This window comes from Plectropomus leopardus, chromosome 2 (assembly GCF_026936395.1).
Source record: "Plectropomus leopardus strain MGB_pleo_1.0 chromosome 2, ASM2693639v1, whole genome shotgun sequence".
Lineage (NCBI taxonomy): Eukaryota > Metazoa > Chordata > Actinopteri > Perciformes > Serranidae > Plectropomus > Plectropomus leopardus.
This window is the reverse complement of record NC_142177.1, coordinates 36,900,249-36,925,642: the sequence shown is the minus strand read 5'-3', so window position 1 is coordinate 36,925,642 and position 25,394 is coordinate 36,900,249. Positions and strand designations below refer to the sequence as shown.

Genomic DNA, 25,394 nt, shown 5'->3' with positions numbered 1-25,394 from the left:
TTTCTTAATATATCAATGAATCTACATAAAAATAAATTACAAAAATGCCTATATTAATATTTGAGTGATGTTATTCCGTCATCATCTCGAAATAAACAATAATTTTCCAACACAGTTTTTATGTGTATTTGTGCATGAATGAACTGCCATCACATCATCACTTTTTCCTCCTTCCTGCCACAGAAAATGTCCCTGAATTGGATGTTTTCCATCATCTCCACTCAGGGTAAATTAAGTCCCCCGATGACGTGGGAAAGTTATTGATCGGGCCTGCAGCTGCCAATACTCTGGTTAAACATATGTATTGATTGCACATTTCTGTCATAAAAATCTCCATTCATCATTGGCTCATTAATGACCTTTTAACCTGCTGCACTGAGTTTGACCTGCTGCGTGCTTTGAACACACACACACACACACACACACACACACACACACACACACACACACACACACACACACACACACACACACACACACACAGGTGATTCTGTAGACACATCTGTTATGAGAAGGTTATGGCTCTTATATTTCATGTAACATACATTTGCTCTGATAAACCATGAAATAAATGCAGAGAAATGAAAATGTCGAGCTGCGTTACCTCTAACAGGATCAGTTTAATCTGATTAGAACATTAATCTTCAAATGCTTCAATATTGCACTAACGTGTGCACTATCCATGTAAAAGCATGCTCACATTAGTCGAGTAGCACAAAACACAAAGTGCATCCGATGGGAATGTTATTATTCTGATCATGAATCAAATTATGCGACAAACTAATATCTGTACCCACGTTTGTAGCAATGCATTAAGTAGATGTTGAAATATCATCTTGCAAAAGCAAGCAGCAAAGCTCCAGAGAGCTGACAGCCCTCCTCGAGAGCTTGATTTTGTTTTTCTGTATTTTAGTGACCTGCTAGGCGGGCTGACTCGCTAACCTTACTATTTAAGATGTGTGTAAGATTTAGAGGGATTTAGTGGCATCTAGTGGTGAGTATTGCAGATTGCAACCTACTGAAACTTCTCATGGATAGAATTTCAGTTTTCAGAGAACAAAACAAACAGAGCAGGTGATTTAATTCATTAAAAACAACAAATAAAGCAGTTTCACATTACAAATCATTGTTTCTCTAAAGCTGCTTGGCATGTCGGAGACAAGCACCTCGTCCATATGTACTCACTTTTTCTTCTGATAACTTCCAGATGTTCAAAAACGTTTTACCATGAGCTGCATTATCAATAAAGGTCTCCTCCTCTCAAAAACAAATGTCCCAGGTTATTTAAGCCAGAAAAAACACAAAAAGGAGCAGTTTCACTTAAACAACCAACTAAACCAGCCAAACAAAAAAAGACAATGTACTGCGACGCTCTCATCGTCGATGAGCTTCTAACTACGTTGTCAAACTCAAAAACACGAATGTTCGTATTGAGAGTTTGTGTTTGTTTTTTCTTTGGCAGTGAAACATTGTGATCACCACTCCTCATTTAGATATAAACAGCTCATTCAAACGTAAAGAAAATACAAAGATTCTTGCCGTCACATGATTATACACTAAAGAAAACATAACATATTCCAATTCTGCCAATATATCCACCTAAATCTTACACACCGGACCTTTAAAGACACTGAGGTGATAATCAAAATGATAACTAGCTACAAAACAAACTTCTACTTTTAACTATACATATAATATACTATTAACATTATGTACAAAGCTTAGTGTAAAAAGTTAAGTGAATAAAGCCTCATTCCCAATGCACAAAAACACGCTTACATCTTGCTTTTTAATACAATGACGATGCAAACGATCAGCATTTGCACCCGGTTCATTTGATTCTGCAGTAGTCACAGTTAAACCCAGTTAAATGTAGTAATATCAGCTCCTTAACCAATGAGATACAATGACGCACCATCTCCAATTTTCTCCTAAGCGGCCCTAAAACCAACCAAACCAATCCAAACACATCTGCACCGAGTTTGAAAGAGAGACTAAATAAGTAAGAGACATGTAAAGAGAAAGAAAACAATGAAAAGTTTTCAAAGACCTGTCCTTGCTGCGGTCTACTGTTTACCTGTTCTCCTGCCTGTCTGTGACGTTGCACGGACACACCAAAAAAAAACCACACACATAAAAAAACTGGCAGAAAGGCAGACTCGTGTGCTGCAGCAGTGTGTTCACTGGCTGTGGGAATGCAGTCGATCGCCTATATTTAATCGGGTTTACACGTGTTTCATAAACCTGTGTGCACGCACTAATTTTAACTACGGGATGATAAAGCACTGTGATCACTTAGATTGGAGGTGAAGAGCTGACGGAAAGTAACCAGAAGTGCAGTTCGATATACTGCACATCACACTAATATATATGTAAAAAATTACTTTAAGCACCTTTTATATACTTCTAAGCAACACTGTAATTAGGTCAGCTCATCACAAAAAATTACATATAACCACAAACATGAATTTGTATCCATGAGGACACTGGCTGAGTGAGGATCAGCCGTCTCCCTCCCTGAAACCTCCTCCGGGATGTGTTCAGTGTTTATAAGAGGACGCTGACGTCAGGATGTTTAAACATTATTTACTTAAACAGGCTTACACATCTGCAGTGCAAATCATTTCCATATAAAGTGCTGTGTTGTATTACTTTGATTTACATACACCAGGAGATTGTGTCCTGATCTATAATGTATTTTATCATATTTGTAGGACAGACTAATATATTTGGCAAAAGGGGCGGCTATATCCTGAAGGAGAGACAATGAGATACAGAGAAGAGGGAGGGACACAAAAGAGACACAAAAGAGGACACAGAATTAAAAATAACGAGACAGTGTGTCAGCGACAGAGATACAGATACAAGGAGATAAAATAAAGAGGTTGACAGTATTGAGTGTGATAATAAAAGAGAGGAGAAAAGAAAGATCACATATTCTGCTCCTCCAAACAATAAATACTGTGTCACTGAAGCAGTACAACAAACTGTTTTCCAGAGAATTACAACGCTGATATTTATCTTACTGTGAGACCGCAAAAAATAAACTCGTCTTCCACCACTTGATTAAGTCAAAGATGCTTTAAATGCGTAGTTTGTAACAAAGTAGAGAAGTTAAATTTCAGTGGCTGTTTCACTGAATTCTAAACCAGAGATGCTGCCGTGGTAAAATGGGAGTGAGGCAGGAATGTAAAGCTTCTGTTTGCAGCGTTTAGAGCATTAATAAGTATTTCACTGATATTAAGACACAGATATTAAAACTAGGTCGACTTATTAGTAGAAGAACATGAGAAAAGAGGAAACAGAAAAAGGACGCGCTCGAAAACCTACAACTACCAGAATGCAATGCGCCTGATTAGACCAATAAACCAGCTGGTAGGTGACGTAATGTGAACCGGTCCATGTGAAATAATGGTGGCCGTCTGGATCTTGTGTAACACTTAAACAGTGAGCTAACAGAATCCTGATTTATATTCAATCAGCCTAGTTTTTTGTATGATCATTTCTCTATTTTCTTTTTCACATGTTCGAAATACGTCAAATTAAATCAAATAAAAATGACGTTAAATATGACATTTCGCTGGGGGGCACTGGTTAGATGGAGGGAAGATTTCCTCAGGTCGTCTACACACACACACACACACACACACACACACACACACACACACACCCCACATTGTTTTGATACAGATCTGGTTGAAAATCAGCGAAGTATCCCTTTAAGTCCAGATACAGTTTACCGAAGCGTTGTCCTGTCAGACTAATGCTTTATACATTCTGTAAATTAACTCAGCAAATCTTTATATTGTATTTCCTAACCTTTTAGAGACTTAAGTATGACTTAAAAGCGACATATCGACAAGATCTTAATGAAATCGATTTATTTAATCGAGTCTTTTGGGTTTCCTGTCCTCGCTCTCTCTCCTCTAACTGGGTGCAATGACTGGACAGTTTTACTGTGTTGCTGATGTGAGAGCAAATCACTTTAAGGGGGACCAATTCTGTCGGTGCTTCCAATGAAATAAATTTAACATGATCTTGGCTGGATCTTTGACCACACACACACACACACACACACACACTCCCGTGCTCCTCCATTATAGCTGGCACTGTGGTGATTTGTTCCCGCCAAGGTCTGTATTGAGACTGCAGGGCAGCGAGAGGAGTAACTGCTCCAAGATGGAGGAAGAGGCTCCAACAAGGACTCTTTGGAATTAGGAAAATGTCTGAGCAAGGACTTTTGGAAATGAAACTCTGAAGACTCGACTATAACAAAGACTTGATGAAATTAAATAAGGGCTCCAAAAGCGCTCCTGAAGCCAAGACAAGAAACAAATGAAGTAGTTTTATATCGACACGAAAGGCCGTTTTTAAAGACACCTTCTCCAGAATATGTTGCACAAAAATATTTTGAGGAAACCAGAGCTACGAGGACCTGACAAAGTCTTTTATAGTTTATTTACCACCTCATCAACTCTCCCTCTAAGTGCTTTATACCCCGAAAGCCTCACAGCTGTTATGATTTAAAATTTGTATTGTGTCAGATGACGGCACGTCGTGTTGCTTCTGTTGTTATTCTTGATAATTCACTCTGATCCTTCTAAAATTATTCTACACTGTGTGAAATATAGGACGCGCTCTTGGTCGCTTTACATCTTGCATTAAAATGTGTGTTGAATCTAAACTGATATATATAAACGTGGGTGTTTTTATAGCAAACCAACATTTTTTATCCACAGGGAACAGCGCCACAGAAAGCTTTTTACTGAGAAATCACTGCATCTCCAGCGGGGATTGTGCAAACTAAAGCAGTGTTTGAGCCAAAACATGGTCCTTTTCAGCAATGTTAAAATAAAAAATGTCAACGAATCCACTAATGTGAAAATATTTCCTATCTATGGTTTGCAGAAACATGAATGCCAACATTTATTTTGGTGACTGGGTTGCATACCAACCTTGAGGAGGCACTGGTGCATAAGTTTATAGAGACCGAAATGTCTGCATGACTGTGAGTCAACTGCCTTGACAGAGCATTTTTTTTGTGAGGCCTATTCTGAGCTTAAATCTTGCTGATGATAAATACCCTGATAAAAATAATTATTTAAAAACATAACCATTATTACTAAAATTAAATAAAAACAAAACCTACTATAAAAAAAACTATAAAAATTAACTAAAACAAGAACACTCTGTGACTAACAAAAAAAAAAAGAAAAAATACAAAACCTTGCTCACTCTAATTAATATAGCAGAAATGTTACCTGCATCATACAGGTGTCATTAGAGATCCTGTCCCTCTGTTGCAAGTGCTAATGCACTTTTCTGCATGATAATCATATCAAGAAATTGCACAAAAAATTGAATTCGAGCTAAAGTGCATCTCACATTGAATTACTTAGCAACATTGCAGATGAAACATCTGATGCTTCTGTAACTTGAGATCTTCAAAATAAATCAGAAATGTGATGTAAGTAAACTATAACAGCATTAGATTCATTAATAAGGCCTGAAAATCACATTAGATAATTACACAAACTAATTTCATTCAAGATTCTCTGTATTTCTGACTTTATCGAATTAGCAACATGACACCAGAGAGGGGAACGTCTGCACTGCTAGGAGAGGTTTCTTATATGTTTTTCGTCATGCTCTGTCATGAAATGGGATCATAAACAAACATTAAAGTTTGGAGACGTGTATCAGCTCTCTTTGATTTCGCAGCACTGCACCGTTGGAGTGAGACGTGGAGGAAAGGTGGAGCTGTGAGTCATGCATTGTCTTTGATGCTGTCACGGCTTTGAGCTCAAATTGGTGCATCAAGAAGTGCATACATATGTGAGAAACTCAGATTTCATACCTGCAAGTGTGCTCAGAGTGTCTGGAAATTCAAACCTGTCCCTTAAAAATTACATTTATACACTACAGGGAAGTATGACACATCCTTATATTGCAATAATGTCACAGGGAGGAGGCTGCGGACGATGACTGGACGCACAGAGAAAAAGACTCTGGAGACTGGACTTCACGTCCTGCGTCCTTTGTGTTGTAAGATTTAAGACACTAAAACAAAAAGTTAAAACCGAAGTTTAACATTTTGTAAAATCCTCGATTTCTGGCAGAGAGTTAGATGAGACGATCGATACAACTCTCATATCTGTCCACTTCAGAGACAGACTGCTGATAGTGTCCTCGGGTTCTCAGTCAGATCCACCCCTCGCTCCTACACACCCTCTCGCCCAAATATGGTCACTTCTGGCTCTAAAAAAACAAGAGGGCAACGGCTGAAATGTTGAACTTGGGGCTTCAATCAAGAGTCCATAAACCGATGGGCGATGTTACAGTGGTATCGTCTTTTATTTCACAGTCTGTGCTCCCTATTCCTCCAACACGGCAGTTCGGTCAGTAGCCCTACGCTTCAAACTATGATGCTTTAAGGACCCCTTTAGCATCACTTTCGATAGCGTCCGTTTCCATGTCAGGTTGCAACGCTGCAAGTAACTACGTCATATAAGGTCGGGTGTCATTATACGGTGTGAGTGGTGGCGGATGAGTCCAAAAGACCCCGAACTTTCATGTGCGAGTCCACTGTTCGCTTTCCGTCTGCATGTGATTGTTTTTTTCTGCACTTTACCATGTGCCCTGTTGCCTAATCCGAAACATCCATGCCAGCATGTGCATTTGTTGACAGTTCGGCACTGGTTTCCATGTGCTTTTGTTGCCTAAACATAACAACGTGCAGCGTAAATCCAGCATGTGCTTGTGTTGACATCACGGTAGCAGCATCCTGAAACATCGACAGCAGACGCAGAAGGATGTCTAGAGCATCACATATAGATGCGTAAGTCCACTGCAAAGCTGCAATATGTGATCACTTGGGATGAGAATGTGTTGACTACATCCACTGTTTCATTTCTCTATCATAACCAGGTCACTCAAAACACCTGTTTTGGGGGGGGTGCATTGTTACCATAACTGATCAAAAAAAAGTTCGGAACAATGAAAATAAAACCCAATATGCAATAAACTCCTTTTAGTTTGGATTTTTTTTTTAATGTAATCATAAACACACGGAGAGAGAAGGAGAAACAGCAGAGGAGAGAAAACAGAGCTTGAGGTGTAAGCAGAGACAAGTGGGAGGGATGAGGACAAAAGAGAGCAGAAGACAGAAAATCGGTGGCGAGAGGAGAGGTACAGTCAAAGCGGCTGATGAAAGAGATGAATGAAAGTGGGGAGGCAAAATAGAAGAGGACTGGAGAGGGAAAGGAAGAAAGAGAAGTGGAAATAAAGAGTAGGGACGAGAGGAAAATAAACACATGCGTGTGGAGAACGGGCTCAAGAGGCAGGGAAGATAAAAAAGGAGGGGGAGAAGAGGAAAGTAAAAGGTCAAATAAGAGGAAGATAACAATGTTTTTTCAAGTTTATTTTTTTTTTTACTCAACTAATATTTTTATTTCACTACAAACAGACGCTCGTATCAGAACAATTTACAAGCTGCCTGAACAGGAAGGGAGGATCCAACCTGTCATCGGAGACAATGGGAGGTGGCTGTCAGAGCTCGGCGGATCAACACATTCAAATTGCCTCTCAGTGATTTCCTGTCATTACCACACAAAGCACGGCTGTTAACCGGCTGCGGCATTAACAGTGAAATCACACTCTCATTCATTATGTAATGGTATGTTTGAAGAGGCGTCGCGGAGCTCTTCTCTCGTGTGGCTTTGTCTCCTCTTGAAGCCCACATGACAACTTGACTTCCTGCTCTCAGTCTGGCACAATGCAGCCTGTCAGGACAGACGGGCCTGTTACAAGAGCATCACTCAGACATCCACAATGTCTTCGGACCAGGCTTCTTTTTCCATCTCTCTATCTTTGCATCGTCCTTCTGCTCTACTTGTCTCCATCTCCTCATAATATCTGCTCTGCACCTCCTCCTGGATCTCCATGTGTTCTCATTCACATCATCGTGTGTGCAGCAGTAAAGTGCAGAAAAAATGGCGACATGTTTTGCTGCTCTTTAACTGGTGGCATATCATGCTGCTGCAGGTATTCTCATATTATTAGGGGCTTTTCTCGTCTACCATATTTTAGTGTTTCAGGTCTAAAAATTCGCTCTGCTCAGGTCAGACTGTCCCTTACAGATTTGATCTTTTTTGTTTGAGATTAATTTATGCAGGTCTGGTTCGAGGAGGTTTTCCATGGGTCAGTTTCAGATCAGGTCCAAAATGTTCAACATATGAAGACCACATTAACTCAAACAGCAAAATCATCTTTATACTAATAAAGCAGAGCCAAGGGGTGCTTTAAATTCAGTCTGAATGCCCCTCGAAGATTTGTTTATACTCGTGCGAGACACCTTGGCGCAAACGTCCATAGATCCTGCACGAAGATATTTTTGCCAACGTAATCGCTGAATAAATGCTGGCAGTGTGCATTTCTGCAAAACACGAATATCCATTTGCAGGTTATTATGTAGCGAACATGCTCAAACTTTTCATTCATGCTGTGGTTAACATGCGTTTAAATTTGGGCACAAAAAACACTCAGTTATGGTTAAGACAAGATCATGTTAGGCTTAAAATACCCTGTTTAAGGAGCATAATTTCAACTGGAAATGCAGCAATGTTGGAGTAAAAAACAACCACTTTTTGTGGCACTAACCTGGCAGGATACAGAAAGATACCCATAAAATATGATAATTTTCATGGCATTATCCCTATAGAACCGCAGCGATGCAGAGATAAAATACGAGGTATTATCGTGGTACGATCCTGGCAGGAAAAGTTGCTATTTCTTTAAGCAATGTTGTGGTTAATATGTGGTTATGTTAGGGCACAAAAAACAGTTGGTAAGTGTTAGGAAAATATCATATTTTGGCTTAAAATACTTGGTTTTGTTGGCACAATCCCCGGCTGAATGCAGAGTGATGTCTTGGTAAAAATGAAAAACATTTTTTCAAGTTTTATATAACTCACCTGTTTACATTTTTATTAAGGCTTAAAGTCACACATCATCAAGGAGGTATTTCATTGATATAGAGGGTCCGCATATAAAAATTAGGGTGTCTCTGCAGTAGAAAGAGGCAAATAAATTCTGCAATCCTGAAATCCTCCTATTTTACCAAACGCCAGATCGCTCTGCATAAATTTAGCCGAATTTAACACAGACAAGAAATCAGACAGCGATGCAACATTAAAAAATCTGGTTAATTTTCAGAATAAAACACTCAGTGTTTACGTCTGATCGTATTTCACTTAACGTCATCAACAAAACGTCAAAGCGGATCCAGGCCTGGAGTCAACAGGTCAGAGGTTTTCGGAGGTCATTACCGGCAACGCAGTCGAAGACAAGCTAATTATGGTGGTGGAAAACCAAACCATGAGTTATGACCCCACACATCCTTTTATAAGGACGACCACAGAAAGGAAATGGCGAGGAGCAACTTATTGGGAGTTATGGGAGTGAATCAATATCACTATAATTAATCCATGGAGTGAATGGAGTTATTACTTTTTCTTCTGTACTGACATACTGCGCGTGATTCTGTAATTACTGCAAGAACTCCTCGCTTTCCCACTCCAGCTGACCCGGCAGTGACTCGAAACACAACCGGTGCGGATTGACGGATGACAAAGCACGGAGCAAAACCGCAGCAGAGCTGTAACGCAACGCACATGTAAGCGGTGGAAACCCGGCGTTTGGGTCCACAAAGGCCGCGGTGTGGTTGGCGTGCAATTCGAAATTGCGGAAGTACAGTCTGAAGTTGGAGCAGCGGCTCCAACAAGCAAAGACGGATATTTTGACACGTAGATGGATGGACGTTTACCAAAGTTCATCTACACATACGGCCACATTGTTTTGACACAAAGCTGGTTGAAAATTGGCGAAGTGTCCCTTTAAATCTTCATCTTCTCAGAGCTCTTAAGTCTTCATTTGGTGAAGACAAGCATACGGTCTGACGTCATATCAGATTATTAACGCAGGGTAATGAAAAGCTAATTCATCAAACGTCCCCTGAACATGTGGTGCCGATGATGCGCGTCGCTGCTGCCTGCTGCTGCTTCTCCACAGCTCGCAGAGAAACACTGAAACAACCACAGTGACTGTCAGGGCAGCAGACTACAAGACGACGACCAACACCTCCACTGCTAACATAACGCTCTGTATAACAAATGCACCTGCAGCCTCCTCCTCCTCCTCCTCCTCCTCCTCCTCCTCCTCCTCCTCCCTATAGAATAGACCTCCTTTCCTGGCAGTCCATTCTGTGCTCCTGACTTTTCTGGGTCATCTCTCCAACTCAGAGGCACACCAGAGACCCCTCTCTCCTCCTCTGCTCCCCTCTTTCTCCTCCGTTCTCTCTCCTCTATAACTCACACCGCTGACATCGGCTCGTGCATCGTTCTGCCTCGTTCTCTGGTTCTGTGTATTACTCTAGCAGCACTCCTGCCAGTGGAAATCTTTTCACTACATTTTTAATCTTTCACTAAAAAAACATAAATTCTGAGATTAACTTCAATTTCTAAACCTACTTTTATAAATAAAGGTTCCAAAAGGGTTCATCAAGGGCTCTAGATAACCATAAATGGGCTCCCAGTAGAATCCCCTGAATGGGTTCTTGTTAGTATCCTTAGGAGGTGTAAAGGTTCTGGACAGAACCTCCAGAAATAGCTCTGGGTGAAACAATTACACCACAGAGGGGTTCTCCGTAAAACCTCTCACAGGGGGTTCTCAGTGGAACCTTTCATAGGTGGTTCTAGGTATAACTCATAATGTTGGGTTCGAGACAGATCCCTCTTAAAGGGTTCCAACCTGAACCTTAATAAACAGCTTTACAAGAGACCATAAAGGGTTCTCCTACATGAATAAATCTATATGGTTCTTTGTAGCACCTTTATTTCTAAAGGCCTTTGCACACTCAGTCCATTTTTTTCAAACCCACAGAAACCCTGCACACTGAGTGTGATCCGTCTTATTCTATTAGTTACAAATTTTCACAATACGACACAAAGCGAAAAGACACCCTTTGCCGTATGCGAAAAAACCCCAACAGAAAACCAAACCTGCTCCGAAAACTTAGATGATGAATGAAAGTTTCAGAGTCAATGTGCAAACGTGACTGAAACAATGTGAGGTTTTATTTATTTTTAAACACGCAACAATTTCGGACAATAAAAAAACAGACTCCGTGTGCAAATGCCTTAAGAGTGCAGTGTGTGTGTGTGTGTGTGTGTGTGTGTGTGTGTGTGTGTGTGTGTGTTTCTGTCTCTTTGTCCTCCCTGTGTCTGGCCTCCATGTGACTGGAAAGCAGGAGTGAAGACGGAGAGATGGATGATACAGTGACGGGGTGGAGATGAGGGAGTAAAGGATGGAGGGGAGGTGCAGATGAAGGAGAGATAAAAGACAAGGGTAACGAGCAAGGAGGGAAAAAGAGACCTACTGAGCCATTTTAATTTCTCCCTCCCTCCTGCTGCTGTTCTTTCACCTCCATCACTCCTCCCTCCTTCCTGTCTCCCGCTCATTCATGTGACCCCCTGCTTGATATATGACTGATGCTGCTTTCCTCTCTTCATATCTACATCTCCTTCCATCCTTTCTTCATCCTCCTCTTTCTTTACTCCCTCCACCTCTGCTGCAACATCCATCAGTACCAACCCTACACATATCCCTCCATCCTCCCATCTCCTCCCATCATCCTTCTTTTCTTATGCATCTGTCCTCTGATTTGCTAAAATGTTCCTCCCTCAGTGAGTGACATCTCATTAGTTTAGCTGCTGTTATGACGCCATAATATCTGATGAATGCTCACACTTCACATGCATCTGAGTGACACTCTCATTTATAACTTATTTAACTGAAGAGTCCTGGGAGGGAAACCGCTGGCCAGGAAAAAAAACGCTGGTTTGTTTGTGTTTCTGCAAACCATAAATATGTTACACTTGCACATTATAATGTAACGTTATAATGCCTTTTCAAAGGCAGTATCTGGCCAGGAAACACAGTGATGTCTCAGTATAAAAACAAACACTTTTTGTGCCACTGTCTCAGCAGTAGGGCTGGGCAACATAGAGAAAATCAAATATCACTGTAATTTATAATGATCAGTCATTATTACTACATTGCTGATCATAATAAAGCCAGGTAACAGAATAGCTGTAACAGTCTGGTAAGTTCAGAAAATGGCATCGCTCACTGTAATGGAGCCTTTGAAGCCAAGAAAAGACATCAATTGCAATATAACGATAACGGAAATCTAAGACGATATGTAGTCTCATGGCACGGTATTGATATAATATTGATATATTGGCCAGCCCTACTCTATACACTGTCTCAGCTGGAAATGAACAAGTATCACTTAAAAAGACTGTCTTTCATGGCACTATACCGGCAGGAAACGCAGCAATGTCTCAGTAAAAAACAACAACTTTTTGTGGTACAACCCCGAAGACACATTGCGATGTATCAGTAAAACACGCTGCTTTTCGAGGCACCACCCAGCAGGAAACGCAGCAATGTTCATGAAAAAAACAAACAAGCCTGCAGGAAACACTCTGATGTATCAAAAAAATACAACCATTTTTTGTGGCAACATCCTGGCAGGAAACGCTGTGATGTCTGTAAAAAAAACAACCACTTTTTGTGTCACTATCTCAGCAGGAAAACGCAGCAATGTCGCAGTAAAAATCATAAACATTTTGTGGTACGATCCCCAAAGGAAACACACACATATATCTGTAAAAAATACGGTTTATCGTGGCACTGACTCGGCAGAAAATGCAGAGATGTCTGGGTAAGAAAAAACTGCTTGTCATGCCCTAATCTCAGCAGGAAATGCAGCTTTTTCATAGCAAAAAACAATGTTTTTGTAGCACAATACCGCAAGAAATACAACAATGTGTCAGTAATATATGTTGCTTTTCATGGCACTTTACTGACAGGGAACGCAGCGACGCCTCAGTAAAAAAATAACTGCTTTTTAAAGCACTATCCCTGTTGGAAACAAAGCCACTGGTTGCTAATAACACCCAGTTTTAGTGGCTTAAAAGTCGTGTAAGCAGCGCTGGTCAGGCGCGTCTCAGCTGATTGTCAGCCGCGGAACATCGAGTAACAAACAGTAATGGTGGTTGACAAATTTTTCCCATGTGCCGCGCACGGCTGTCAGCAGAAATAGACAGTAAAAATGGTGTTTTGTTGACTATATTGACTCTATAACATCTATTATTTAAGTTTCAATGTCTCTGTCTGTCACAGACACGATGAAATACAAAGATGTCTGTTTTACTCAAACGTCACTGCTTCCGTTTCAAAATAAGTCCTTTGACAACGTCTTTGTCGACAGAATCCCCTCAGTTGTTGACACAAGGCATTTTATTGTGAAATATTTGCAGGACCGTGTTGTTGACCATGCAGGAGCTTGCACAGCTTTAAAATATGTGGAATACATGCTTATAATTGTGGAAATACTCATAGCAGCAGACAGCTCTGCAGCAGCAACAACACTGCCTGTGCAAGACTGCAGTTCAGCGAGGCTGCCTTCATGCACTGCTCACGTATGCAGGCTGTTCGAGGTGTAAAGTATTTGTATTTTGCACACAGTACATTTTTTTTGGCAACTGGGTTGAAACGTGACCTCTGCAGAGTTTTAAAATGCACACATATGCAACAAATAAAATATAACCCAAAATCTAACCTAAATGTAATCTTTGTTCTTATCGCAAACCCAACATTTTGTCCGAAGTCAGCAGCTTAAGAAAGTGAAACAACCTCACATTTCCTGAGATTTTTCTCTTGTTGTGAGAACATTTGGCAGAATTACAGCAGCACACACTCTCACACAAAGAAATATAGACTCAATTAGTCTCCCTGAGCAGCAGCAGCAGCAGCGCCTGCTCTGTTTCTATATTAGAGAGATTTTTTTTTTTCCATCTGATTAATGGGAAGATCAGAATGAACAAGAACAAGCCTGAGAGGAAAAAGAAATCCTCCTAAAACACTTACACCATTACTTCTTTTAAAAAAAAACAGCTGTTGGCAATGTACCTTTGCTGTCTTTGGCCGTTTGCTTCAGTGCACAGTGGTTTTGAATTTATGTTTCATTATCAATGACATGGACCAAATTATTTCGACAGCTGAAAAAGTGAAGTAAAAAGGTGTTCGGCTGAAAATGTGGAAAATCTGAAGAACAAAGAGTAACTTGCAGAATATGTGACATTACTGTTAACATTGTGACTTTTAGGGGATTTCTCCTGTAAGGAAAATGGACGTTGGTTGATGATGAGACGGACGAGAAGATGAACATTTGATGATGATGTTTTATGTGTAATGCAGCAGAATCAGACGTCAGTCTGCCACGACAGCACTGAAATCTGACACCTGAGCTGCTAGATTACATATACATGAGGGTGTCTGTGTGTGTGTGTGTGTGTGTGTGTGTTGTCTGCTGATCGTCTGAGGAGACGTGAGAACGGAGGAAAAACAGCAAACTGTAAATCAGGTCAGAGACAGAGAGATGTGAGCAGAAGTCCGGATTTATGTTTCATTTTTTTCTACCGAGGAGACGGTTCAGAGTAAAATCACCTCACCTGCATTTTCATTTAAAGGTTACATCGGTCAGCATAAATCTCTACAATGTAAATTCCTTGTTATTCACTCAGCAGACAAAACCGAAAAGATTATTTAATTTGAGCTAGTTGTTAGTTTATTAGTCAATTCCCCAAATGCTTGCCCCAATAACGCTAAACATAGGCACCTTAAGTCCCCAAAAATTCTCACATTGAGCGTTTTTTGTCACTAAAGCAAGGACACTCAACTTGCTCAAACATGTTTTGAGAATTTTAGGATATTTCTAGGATTTTAGGACATTTGTAGGGTTTTAGGACATTTCTTGGATTTTTGGACATTACTCGGATTTTTGGACATTTCACGGATGTGAGGACATTTCTCGGATGTACGTTCCCCATTAACAACAAATAAAAAATAAGCTACTGACTTAGAACTGTCAGAGTTGTAAAATCCACCAATTTTTATTTCTATTCCACTGAGCATTGCTTAGGTTTCTAATAAACACACAAATCTAAAACTCAAACTGGACTTCCCAAATTTCACCATCTCACCTCGTACCAACGTGCCCACATCATTACAGCCTGTTTTGATGTTCTAACGCTAAGATAAGTCAGAACTAGATGGTGGAAATGTCATATCTAAAAGTAAATTCATGTCCACAGACAAATATCATTAAGGCTGTAGTTTAGTGTTCTCGATTGTTAAGGCTTCACTTGGTGCTCTGCTGCTGTGAGAGCAGACTTCCTTCCTGTCCTGTCAATGTAACACGTTTGAATTAAACTGAAGTGAGAGTGTGAAAAATGAAACAAAGAGGGCGAGAGAGGGAGCGGAAAGAAAAGGAAAATGAAAAAAAAGAGGGAAAGCGATTAAAAGCCAATTTAAGGTGGAAAGCCAGAGTTAACCTGCAAACAGGGATTTTAAACCACAGAGTGAAACGGGGGGCCGAGAGAGAGCGAAAGCTCGACAGAGAGACACCGAGGCAAACAGGATGAGAGAGAGAGAATTAACCTGCAATCAGGCCTCTATTTAGCTGCAGTCAGCCACAATCAGCAGCCATATTAGCATTTAATTAGACTGAGAGCCACAAACCACGGCCTGCCGCTCCGCTCTGATTACCCCACACACTGCCTTCATATCTGTGCGTGTGTGTGTGAGTGTGTGTGTGTGTTTCTAGGCATGAGCAGACCTATACTTGTGAATGCATGAGTGCTAATACAGGTGCGTGTTTATTTGTGTTGGTGTGTGAAGAGATTTTTTTTTTCCATGGCGAAAGAGAGAGTTGGCAGGTGGAAATCTGTTCTGTAAAAACATTGTTCACACCTCCGTACAGGTGATGTTCCCAGCATGCCGCCTTTCGTCAGGTTGTTTTTCGGTTAGCATCAGTAAACACACGCACCTAAGAAGCAGGTGACAGTGTGAATTAACTTTGGAGGGGGGATCTGTGTGTCTGTGTGTGTGTGTGTGTGTGTGTGTCCTGTGTGCCCTCACATTACGGGGTTGGGATCCAATTTTCTAGGACATATGATAAATTTATAAACATGCTTCATCTGTGATACTTACTTTATGATCTGCAGGCCAAATCTGGCCCCTGATGAGGTGCCGTGTGCCCCCTAAACCATTTCTTAATTTACAATAAACATAAAGTGATTCACACTGGGAATTGTTCTGTATTCTGAGTATACTTAAGGTGCCAGAGTGCATAAAACAGCATCAAAATAGAGCTTGTTTTTCAAAAAGGCGCCAGTGAAGGATCCCCCACAACCCCAGACAGAGGTCCTCCATCCTGAAATCCTAGAAATGACCTTAACTCCCACAAAACATGTATGGGGCTGCTGAAACTGGCCCCGGCCTCCTGTCACTTTGCAAAAGTGGCTCCCGAGCTAAGCTAGTTGAGCATCCGCGTGCAACATGATAGCTGCATTAACACTCTACTCAGACAAGCACAAAAACAACTAAACTCCTTTAACATATAAAACTTCTAGCGATGGGAAAAGAGTCTATCTCCTATTTTTTGCAGGTCTACCCGTGTTGAAAAAAACCTGCGTGCACGCATTTATTTTGCTGGAAAAGTGGTATAAGTCTTATTTTGATGCAAAGATTAGTACATTAGTGTCAGTGTACCACAACATTAGAGTAAAAGCAGTGATCTTTTTATTTAAATGTGAAAGTGCAATAAAAAATGTTGGTCCCTAAGAACAATGAATAATAATGAGACATAATCGTGACCTCAATAATGATCAAAATAACTGTGATTATCATTTTGGCCATAACCATGCAGCCTAGTGCAGTGCAGAGGACAGGAAATGAGGGAAAAGACAAACACCAGGTGACGTGAAACAAAGGATTGCGCTTTAACTATTCGGCCACCAGAGCACAGACATGAAACCTGGTAAAGCTAAAGACTATGGAGCTGCTGACCTGTGGTTTCAGAGCACCTCACCCCTGAGGACACTGAGTCAATGTTTGGGGGTGATTAGCTCGGCTGGCACAGGTAAGATATCGACTCAGCAGGTTGATTAAAGGTGATTTTAGTCGTGTGCGCAGCGGTGTTATCTGTGATCATTACAGGCCACACGCCCCTGTGAGAGTACAGGACAAATAATGTGTTAACATACGTCAATGTGTCAATTCTACCGTCTGAAAAACAGATCGCAATCAGCGTTTTCTTCTCTAAAACTCTTTACTTTTCCAGCTTTGTGTCTCATAGAGAATCGGTGGCAAAAGGGAAATGAGCGTGTTGACTGACTTGTTCTAAAAATGAGCTGCCCTCTCAGAGCTCTGGGTGAGTGGTTCGGTTACTGCGAGTCTTGGATTGAAAATGACTGTGATTTGCTGTGTAAATAATTACAACAAGTATTTTCGGCCAAGCAGACTATTTGCTCATGTCCCAGCTGTTCCAACAAGGTCCAACTGTGTGAAAAAAAAAATCACAGGAGATACTGCTAACCATGCTGCGGACGTTTGTTCTCCCCTGTGTGTTTTACACTGTTATTATGGAAATGATAGTGATGCAACAGCGGCACTGAAGCTTTGAAATCACACTGACAAAGATACTTAAACATTTTCTATATATACCTCAGGTAACCATGTCTGACTTCACCTGTTCCTAACTGGTCCATCCAAGAGGCCCAGATTTCTCTCATTAATTCAGGGTCCACATCAAAGATTCAGTTTTATCCCACAAAATGTAAACATGTGGAGAATTAGAACATAGAACAGAATGAAATAAAATTGTATGCAAATTTAATGTAAATAAATAGCTCTGCAACCACAAAAGTGCACATTATTGCTGTAAGATCAGTGACAATGCAAAGGTGCAGCAAGTTAATAGGTCAAATAATACCAGGAAAAAGTAAAAAGAATATTTGCTGTAGTGGGAAAAAAAGGTTGATATGATAAATGGGTCCCTTAAAACATCTGTGGGTCTGTTACCTCAAAATAAAATGTTATTTGCAATCTTGAATCACAAGTCACCAGTGGTCCATTCTGATTGGACCTGCGACCCACTTTTCAACCATGACCCACCAGCTGGGAACCACTGGTTAAGAGAACAGGCAACAATGTCATGGTGCAGTGCATTCTGGGCATACTGGACATGCCTCTCCAGGGGAGACAGAAATGCAGTACTGTAGGTGGCGGTAGGCACCTTCAAGTTAAAGGTAGTTTACTACAATCCGCCAAAGCTTCTAAATTAGCTTCTTAATTTAGCTTCCAAATGCAGCCCACGTGTGTTTTCATAGCTTGTTTGTAGGGCTGGGCGATAAAACGATAACGATATCAATCGCGATATAACTTTTCCTCAATTGAAATATGAGATGTAGTCGATGGAATGTCGATAGAACGTATTCCAGCCCGGTCCGCTCCGCTCTCATTCACCGCCAGTGTCTCTGCCGGTACCCGCTCTGCTCTCATTCTCACTAGTGTCTCCGCTGCTGTCTCTGAATGTCCACTCGCTCTCATTCGCCGCTGGTGTTTCCGAATGTCTGCTCCGCTCTCATTTGCCGCCAGTGTCTCCGCCGGTGTCAGCTCTGCTCTTGTTCTGCTTTGGTGTCACCAATTGTCTGCTCTGCTTTCATTCTCCGCTGATGTCTCCACCGGTGTCTCCGAATGTTCGCTCCACTCTCATTCTCCGCCGGTGTTTCCGAGGTGTGTGTGTGTGTGTGTGTGTTTGTGTGTGACGGAGACATGATGAGAGGACACGCACGGCGGTTTGAGTTCAGGTGTAGTGAGTTTCCAGCTCGGTTATGCTTTAAGAATAAACTGATCTCTGATGTTTGATTCCTTCCAACAACAAGCAGAACGACATGTAAATCTGCAGAGATCACAGCAGAGCCGTTACTTAGGGACTGTTCTGTAGCTGCTGCTTCCTGACATTTTGGGGAATATTCCTCTCTATAGTTCCACTATAACTCAAGCTGAATATGATTTTCTCTGTCTTTAAGCTTGACAGAAATAGTGATTTGATGTATATCGTGATATATAACGATATCGACTGATATGAAAAAAATTATCGCGTTAAGAATTTTGTCCATAACGCCCAGCCCTACTTGTTTGTTAAGTGAGTGCCAACACTCGAGCAGTTCCGAATTGTTATGGTAAGAAACCTAACCGCCACACACACACACACACACACACACACACAAACACACACACTCTCACACACACAGACACACACTCTCACACACACACACACACACACACTCTCTCTCTCTCTGTGTTGCTAAACTCAAGAAAACATATTTTTCTAGTTTCTGTTGCTGTGATTAACGTTAGCTGTGCTGTGAACACAAAAACATGCGATGGAAAATGTTGCTAAAGACGATGTTGTCGCATCTTACAGCTGCTACCCATGATGCCATGTGACGACTCTTTGTTAAGTTGACAACCTGAGATCAACTGTTTTAAGTTAGAAAGCTTTAAAATGAAAAAATAAAAAATCGCACTTCATTAGCAATCTGTTAACCACACCAGTCATGAGAACAGTTGCAAACTTCCACCACCCCTGTATGTTTTCAAACCGGATAAACCGTTGCCTAAACATAACCACGTGCAGCATCGTCCCACCATGTGCTTGTGTTGACATCACTGTAGCTCCCTGAACATCAACAGCAGACGCAGAAGGATACCTGGAGCGTAATACGTAGACATGTAACTCCACTGCAAAGCGGCAACATGTGATGACTTGTGATGAGAACATGTTGGAGGAGCAGTTATTGTGAAGCGAGGGCAACAGAGAATCCACCTTACTCACAAAATAAATTCCTTTTCAGTCAGTCCCATCATCCTCTGCTGTTTTGATCAATCTTTTATTTAGAGCCTCCTTGTGTTTTTCATTTATCTGCTGGTTTCACAGTCTCACACTGAAGACAGAAACAGTCTGAGCAGCATTGTTAAAATCTGCTCTCAGATCAAAGGAGTGTCCACAAAGGGACTTTTTGCAATCAACAAATCCTCCAGAATGTGACAAGTGTTTTAGCTTCTTCTGGAAACGTTTCTGCAGGTGAATTTTCTCTGTTGCTATCAGGGCGTCGTTACGTTTTACCCGCTTGTAAGACATTTCTTATCTTTTATTCCGTCTGCAATCAGTTTTTTAAACTCTCTCTCTATTTTTTTATTGGTTTTATTGTTTTTATTTTTAATAGACAATCAAACTTAACTCTATTCCATTTGTGGATTCATTTATTCCACTGAATTTGAATTTATTTTTATTTTGTAATAATTACTAATCTGTTTATATGTCATCATGTTGTCTGCATGTGTACACAGCAAGCTGTAAAAACGAATTGCCCCTGGCGGGATTAATTGAGTTGTCTAAAATTACCCAAATTGGCAAAGAAAATGTTGGGATTGTGCCTTTCTGCAAACCATTGATTTGTTACATTTTTATATATTATTATGCAGCAGAAACGTTGAAACTTTCAGCAACAGCTCATAAACTACATCACTTCAAAAAAGGTTCATATGATACATACAAAATGTACAGTTTTAAGTTTTAATGGTTTGTTTAAATCTATAATGCCAGCAACTTTTTCTTGCGACTTGGCTGCTGGAGAAGTTGCCTGAATTCCACTGTGTGTTGTGTTTTTAGAAACTCTGTGACCTACTTAACCCTCGCCTGTACAAACATTATCAGTTAAAACCTGCAAACACGCATCCTTATAAAACTTTTGTAAGCATACAATATAATTTTATCCTTTACCTCAATTTGTGTGGGACAGACAATCTGGAAATGCAGGTTTTCATTCAGGATTAGTATGACAGGAAATCAGGAGTAATGTCATGTAGCAATAATACCAGTTGAGAGCAAAATTACATCATCTGATGCCCCCGATTTGAAGAAAAACTTGATCCCACTGACAATCTCATCATAGCGAACCTGACATAACCACAAAGGTGTGCACAGTTTCTCTCTCTCTCTCTTTACAGACACACACACACACACACACACACACACATACTATACACATATGATATGATACAATATTATCACGATACTTAAGTCACGCTATAACATTATTGCATTGTTGAAATTTTTACAATATATATTGCAATAACATGTTGTCATATATTGCGATTTATAACATTTTTTTAAACTGCAAATTATGTTCCAAAAGGACAACATCTAAAAAGATAAAGTAAAGGATAAAGAGTCTGTCCATCTCAATTTAATAATTTATTTTCTAAAAGTACCTAGTGGAATAAAAAGCAATTGATTTATTATTTTAGGAGGCTACCAAAAGTTTGTTTTGTACTAGCAATATTAATATTCTTTATAATAAAAACGCGTCCATATCAGATGGAAACTCTAGTAAACATATTTTCAGCTAGCTGGCGTATATGAACAGAGGGACAAGACGATAAGGCAGCCAGGATACTAACTTTTTATATGAAAACAAATAGTTTCTTCTTACAGTTTGGAGAAAATGAAGACACAAATGTGACGGCCAACAAAATGCTGCATCGGTGCATATTAGAGCTATGTTACGCCAGCAGCTGCAGAAAGTAAAGTTGTTGTTTTTCATTATGCTGAAAGTTATCCATGGACGTTTACTGTAACAATTTTTATCACACACAACAAAAATCTATGATTTTTCCAAAATGTACAATGATTTTTACCAAGTCCATGACTTTTCAAGGCAAATGTAATTGTGAAATTCTATGACTTTTCCAGGTGTTCCATAACTTTGTGTACCCGGTAGATTGATTGTTTCGTCCAGAAATATTCATTTTAAATGTGGCATAAAACAGAGAAAAAAACAGCAAATGATCTCATCAGAGGAGCTGAACCAAGAGTGTTTCTGCGTGACAAACGAATAATCGAGTATTATCGATTCATCGTAACTGTTTCAGCACTAAATGTTAGTATCATTGTTTAACACATTTTGTGTTTAGTATACAGAGTATTTTTCTTGGGTTGAAGCACGGGATCGATTAGAAAATAAAAAAATGCATCAAAAAATGCACATTTTGGATCTACCAAGATAAATGGTAAACATAAACAGTTTGCAAGTTTTCTGCAGGACATGCACATGTTGACATGTGTCTCTCTGAGCCCTGACAGATTTAAATAACACACCACGTGACGTGCAGACAGGTGACAAATAACACACGCCTTGTATTCAATGTTTTATGCATGCCTCCAACACTCTCACTGTGTGTGTGTGTGTGTGTGTGTGTGTGTGTGTGTGTGTGTGTGTGTGTGTGTGTCAGTCCCACTCACCCCCATCATCCTCGTCGAAGGAATTCATGCAGGGGAAGTAGATGGCGAGGGCCTCGAAGGACGCGGACAGGCTGATGCGACTCTGCGACCGCTCCATGTAGAGGCCCGCCGTCGGCCCCGGGTCGGCCGGCTTGGCCAAGCGCGGCTGGGCATTCTTCACGCGGAGTACGGCTCGCGGCGTCTTGGATGGCTGTCAGCTGCCCCCGACGGCAGATCCACCTCACCCCGAAAAGAAGAGTCGAGCGAGAACCCCAGAGGTGCCTCACACCGAATAAAATCGGTGCAAAAACTTAGTTGCAGCACGAAGATTTGATGTTTTGTCTTTACGTTAGACAAAATGCGAGCTCCGGTGGTGCACGTACATCCTTTAGAAGTGAGAGTTGGTTGCTCACTTGAGGTGAAGTTAAATGTTCGGATGAATCCTTGTTTATTCTTTATCTATCTGTGCAGAGCAGAGTTGAATCGTTCTCTTCCTGTCATTTCTGCTCTAGTTTTCAGATTCTTGTTTTGCTTCTGCACTAAAGCTGACGCTGGCGTACGTCCTCCTCTTCATCCCTCGTTATCCTCAGAAGTCCAGGTGACAGTCTGATGGACTTATTGTTGTCTGGTTGTCCGTCTTCCCTCCTTCTTCACGCCAACAAACCCTGATCTTGCTCTCTTAGTTTCAGAGCAAAACTCCCTAAACTCTGCTCTCTGCACGTCAGTCTAACATCCTCCTCCTGTTTGTGCATTCACAGCTCGGATGCCTGGTCTTCTCCGGATCCCGTTTAAGGCAGGAAGATGGGAGGAGACGCTGGTGGTAGAGGTGATGTTGACGCCCAGCTTGTTGCTTCCCGACTGAATCAAAGCTTTTCGTTACTCAGCGTTGTCATTTCCTCACGCAAAAGCATTTCTTTCACACTGATAAACTGCAAAAACCCAGGAGACGTCGGCTGCTGGAGCTGTTGCAAATCAGCTTCGTTTCGGAGCCCAGGTCCACCGGGAGAGCATCAGTTGCAGCAACAATTGCAACTGGGGGCAATCTGTTGCTTCTGCTTTGATCTGAACTGCATTACAGTTAATTCACCGTTGTCAATGTTCTTAATGTTGTGGTGCTGTCAGCCAGGTTTGCTGTCCTCTTCTCTCCGCCGTCGGTCCTGTGTGGTTTCGCTGCCGTGCCGATGCTCCACTGACTGTCTGCTCCTGAGACAGGAAAGGACAGAGAGAGAGCAAGAGATGATGAGGGAGAAAGAGAGAGAGGCTGTGCTGTTTAACAGCTTGTGTCTGACTGGATTCATTCAGTGGCGAGCTGCACGGAGAGCGAACGAGAGAGAGAGCAGGGGGAAAGGGAGGGGAGAGGAGAGAGAGGGAGCGGAGGGGGAAACAGAGGGGATGGAGAGCAGACTGTTGCTGGCAGCCCGACCAATCAAAATGTGGACGAGGGAATATGGGTGTGGCTTGGGGACAGTGGAGGCAATGCAGGACAGGACAAGTTTACAATGTCTCTCTTGCTCTCTCCATCGCCCTGTGTCTCACGATATCCGTGGTCACCTACCTTTTTGCGAAACAAGATCATCAGAAATACACAAATCAAAGCTCAAAAAGGTGTTCAAATGCTTAACAATGCCGTACCCTATATTTCTGTGAAGCAGAATATTTGACCTCAGATACGTGTGGTTAAAAACATGTGTGGTTACATTTTCTCGAGGTGAACCTAAAGCACCGTAAAAACTGGAAAGGTACACTCAGTGGGGTGCAGATCTCTGCCACACATCCACCCGACCCCGTTCTTACTCCAAAGTCAGCAAATACCGCCGGGTTTGCGTAAGATCCCGACTCCAAAAGCCACCTTTCGTGTCTGCATGATATGCTGCTGGAAGGCGTAAGAACACGGCTTGACAGAACGGTTCGCCGTGTCATCATATCATATCACACGCCCGTACAGCCCCTGCTGTGGCAGCATGATACACAGACAGTTGGCTTTAGTGTATCATGCTGCCAGCTGTCCCATTCATACAGATATTGTTTTGGCGATGTTACTACCTTCAAAATTGGCCTAAAGGCAAGACTGCTCCGACCCCCGATTTTGCAGTTTTACCTGTTAAATATTTGACTTACAGTGCTCGTCAGCAGGGAAGTTCAACCTGCTCCGTGCGACATGGCTCAGTTAAAAATAGACCAGGCGCACTTTTTATTTTTGGCCTCTGGGACGTTTTCGATACAGGCTGCGCTGTGCCTGCTGCTGCGATCAGCTCGGGTGGACCAACACGTTTTCATCCCAAATCGTCAAATTTTTGCCATTTTGCAGTGGACTACCACGTCTACATATAATGCTCTAGGTTTTCTTCTCTGTGTGCTGTTGACATTCTGGGATGGCGTTACCATGATGTCAACAAAAGCACATGGTGAGATGATGCGATAATATTACGCAATAATATTGTATTGCGACTAATGTATCGTATCTTCAGGTGTCTGGTGACTCCCTCCCATAGTCTTTGACGACTTTGTGATGAAAACAGGCTGCAAAAACAGTCCTCACATAAATAAATGAGAGCATTCAGTTCAGACTGGAGGGATATAATTTAACATGGGACTTGAATAGATTGACAGATTGATCGCTGTCAGCCAGTTGGTGTCCCCTCCTGTGTAGAATAATTTTATCTTTCATGTCTGGCTTTGTTTATTCTCTCTGTCCGTTTATTCTTAGCGTACTCCTCCCTCGTTCTCACCTCTTCTTCCCTTCCTCCTTGTGTGTCTCTGTCTGTCTTCGTCTCCATGTTGTGCACCGTTTCCCTCTGCTCTTTTCTGTTCGTCTTGTTTTCTGTGAAGCAGAGAGGAGAGGAGGGAGGAGATGGGCTGTGTAATTAACGGTGCTTCACAGGGCTCCATTCATCTCTCTGCTTCCATAGATGGAAGCCATAGGGGACACACGCACGTGCACAAACACACACACACACACACGCAGAATCAAAACAAACAGGCACACTGCACAGTTCAACCTGTACAAATACACGCACATGCAGAAAGAACAGACGTGGAGTGAAAAGCTAGTTTGTCGCCACATGTGTAACATGACTAAGGGCTCATTAACGCTCAGTGTTAGATACAGAAACAGATGCAAACTCCTGTTCATACTTTG

General features: G+C 41.4%; 1 protein-coding gene across 2 annotated transcripts in view; it reads right to left on the bottom strand.

Moving 5' to 3' along the window:
- rims4 (regulating synaptic membrane exocytosis 4) overlaps positions 1–25,079 on the bottom strand; it is a 68,864-nt gene extending 43,785 nt beyond the window's left edge. Inside the window, exons 1-2 of one of the 2 annotated variants that reach the window (XM_088070078.1) lie at positions 24,985–25,079; positions 22,277–23,458 (exon numbers count right to left, since the gene is read on the bottom strand). In XM_088070078.1, coding sequence (XP_087926204.1) covers positions 22,277–22,373 — 97 coding nt within the window. In that variant the 5' untranslated portion in view covers positions 22,374–23,458; positions 24,985–25,079. Of the gene's footprint in view, positions 1–22,276; positions 23,570–24,984 lie in introns of those variants that run through there. The other variant, XM_042510162.2, reaches the window with a different exon arrangement.
- Positions 25,080–25,394: the final 315 nt, after the last annotated feature.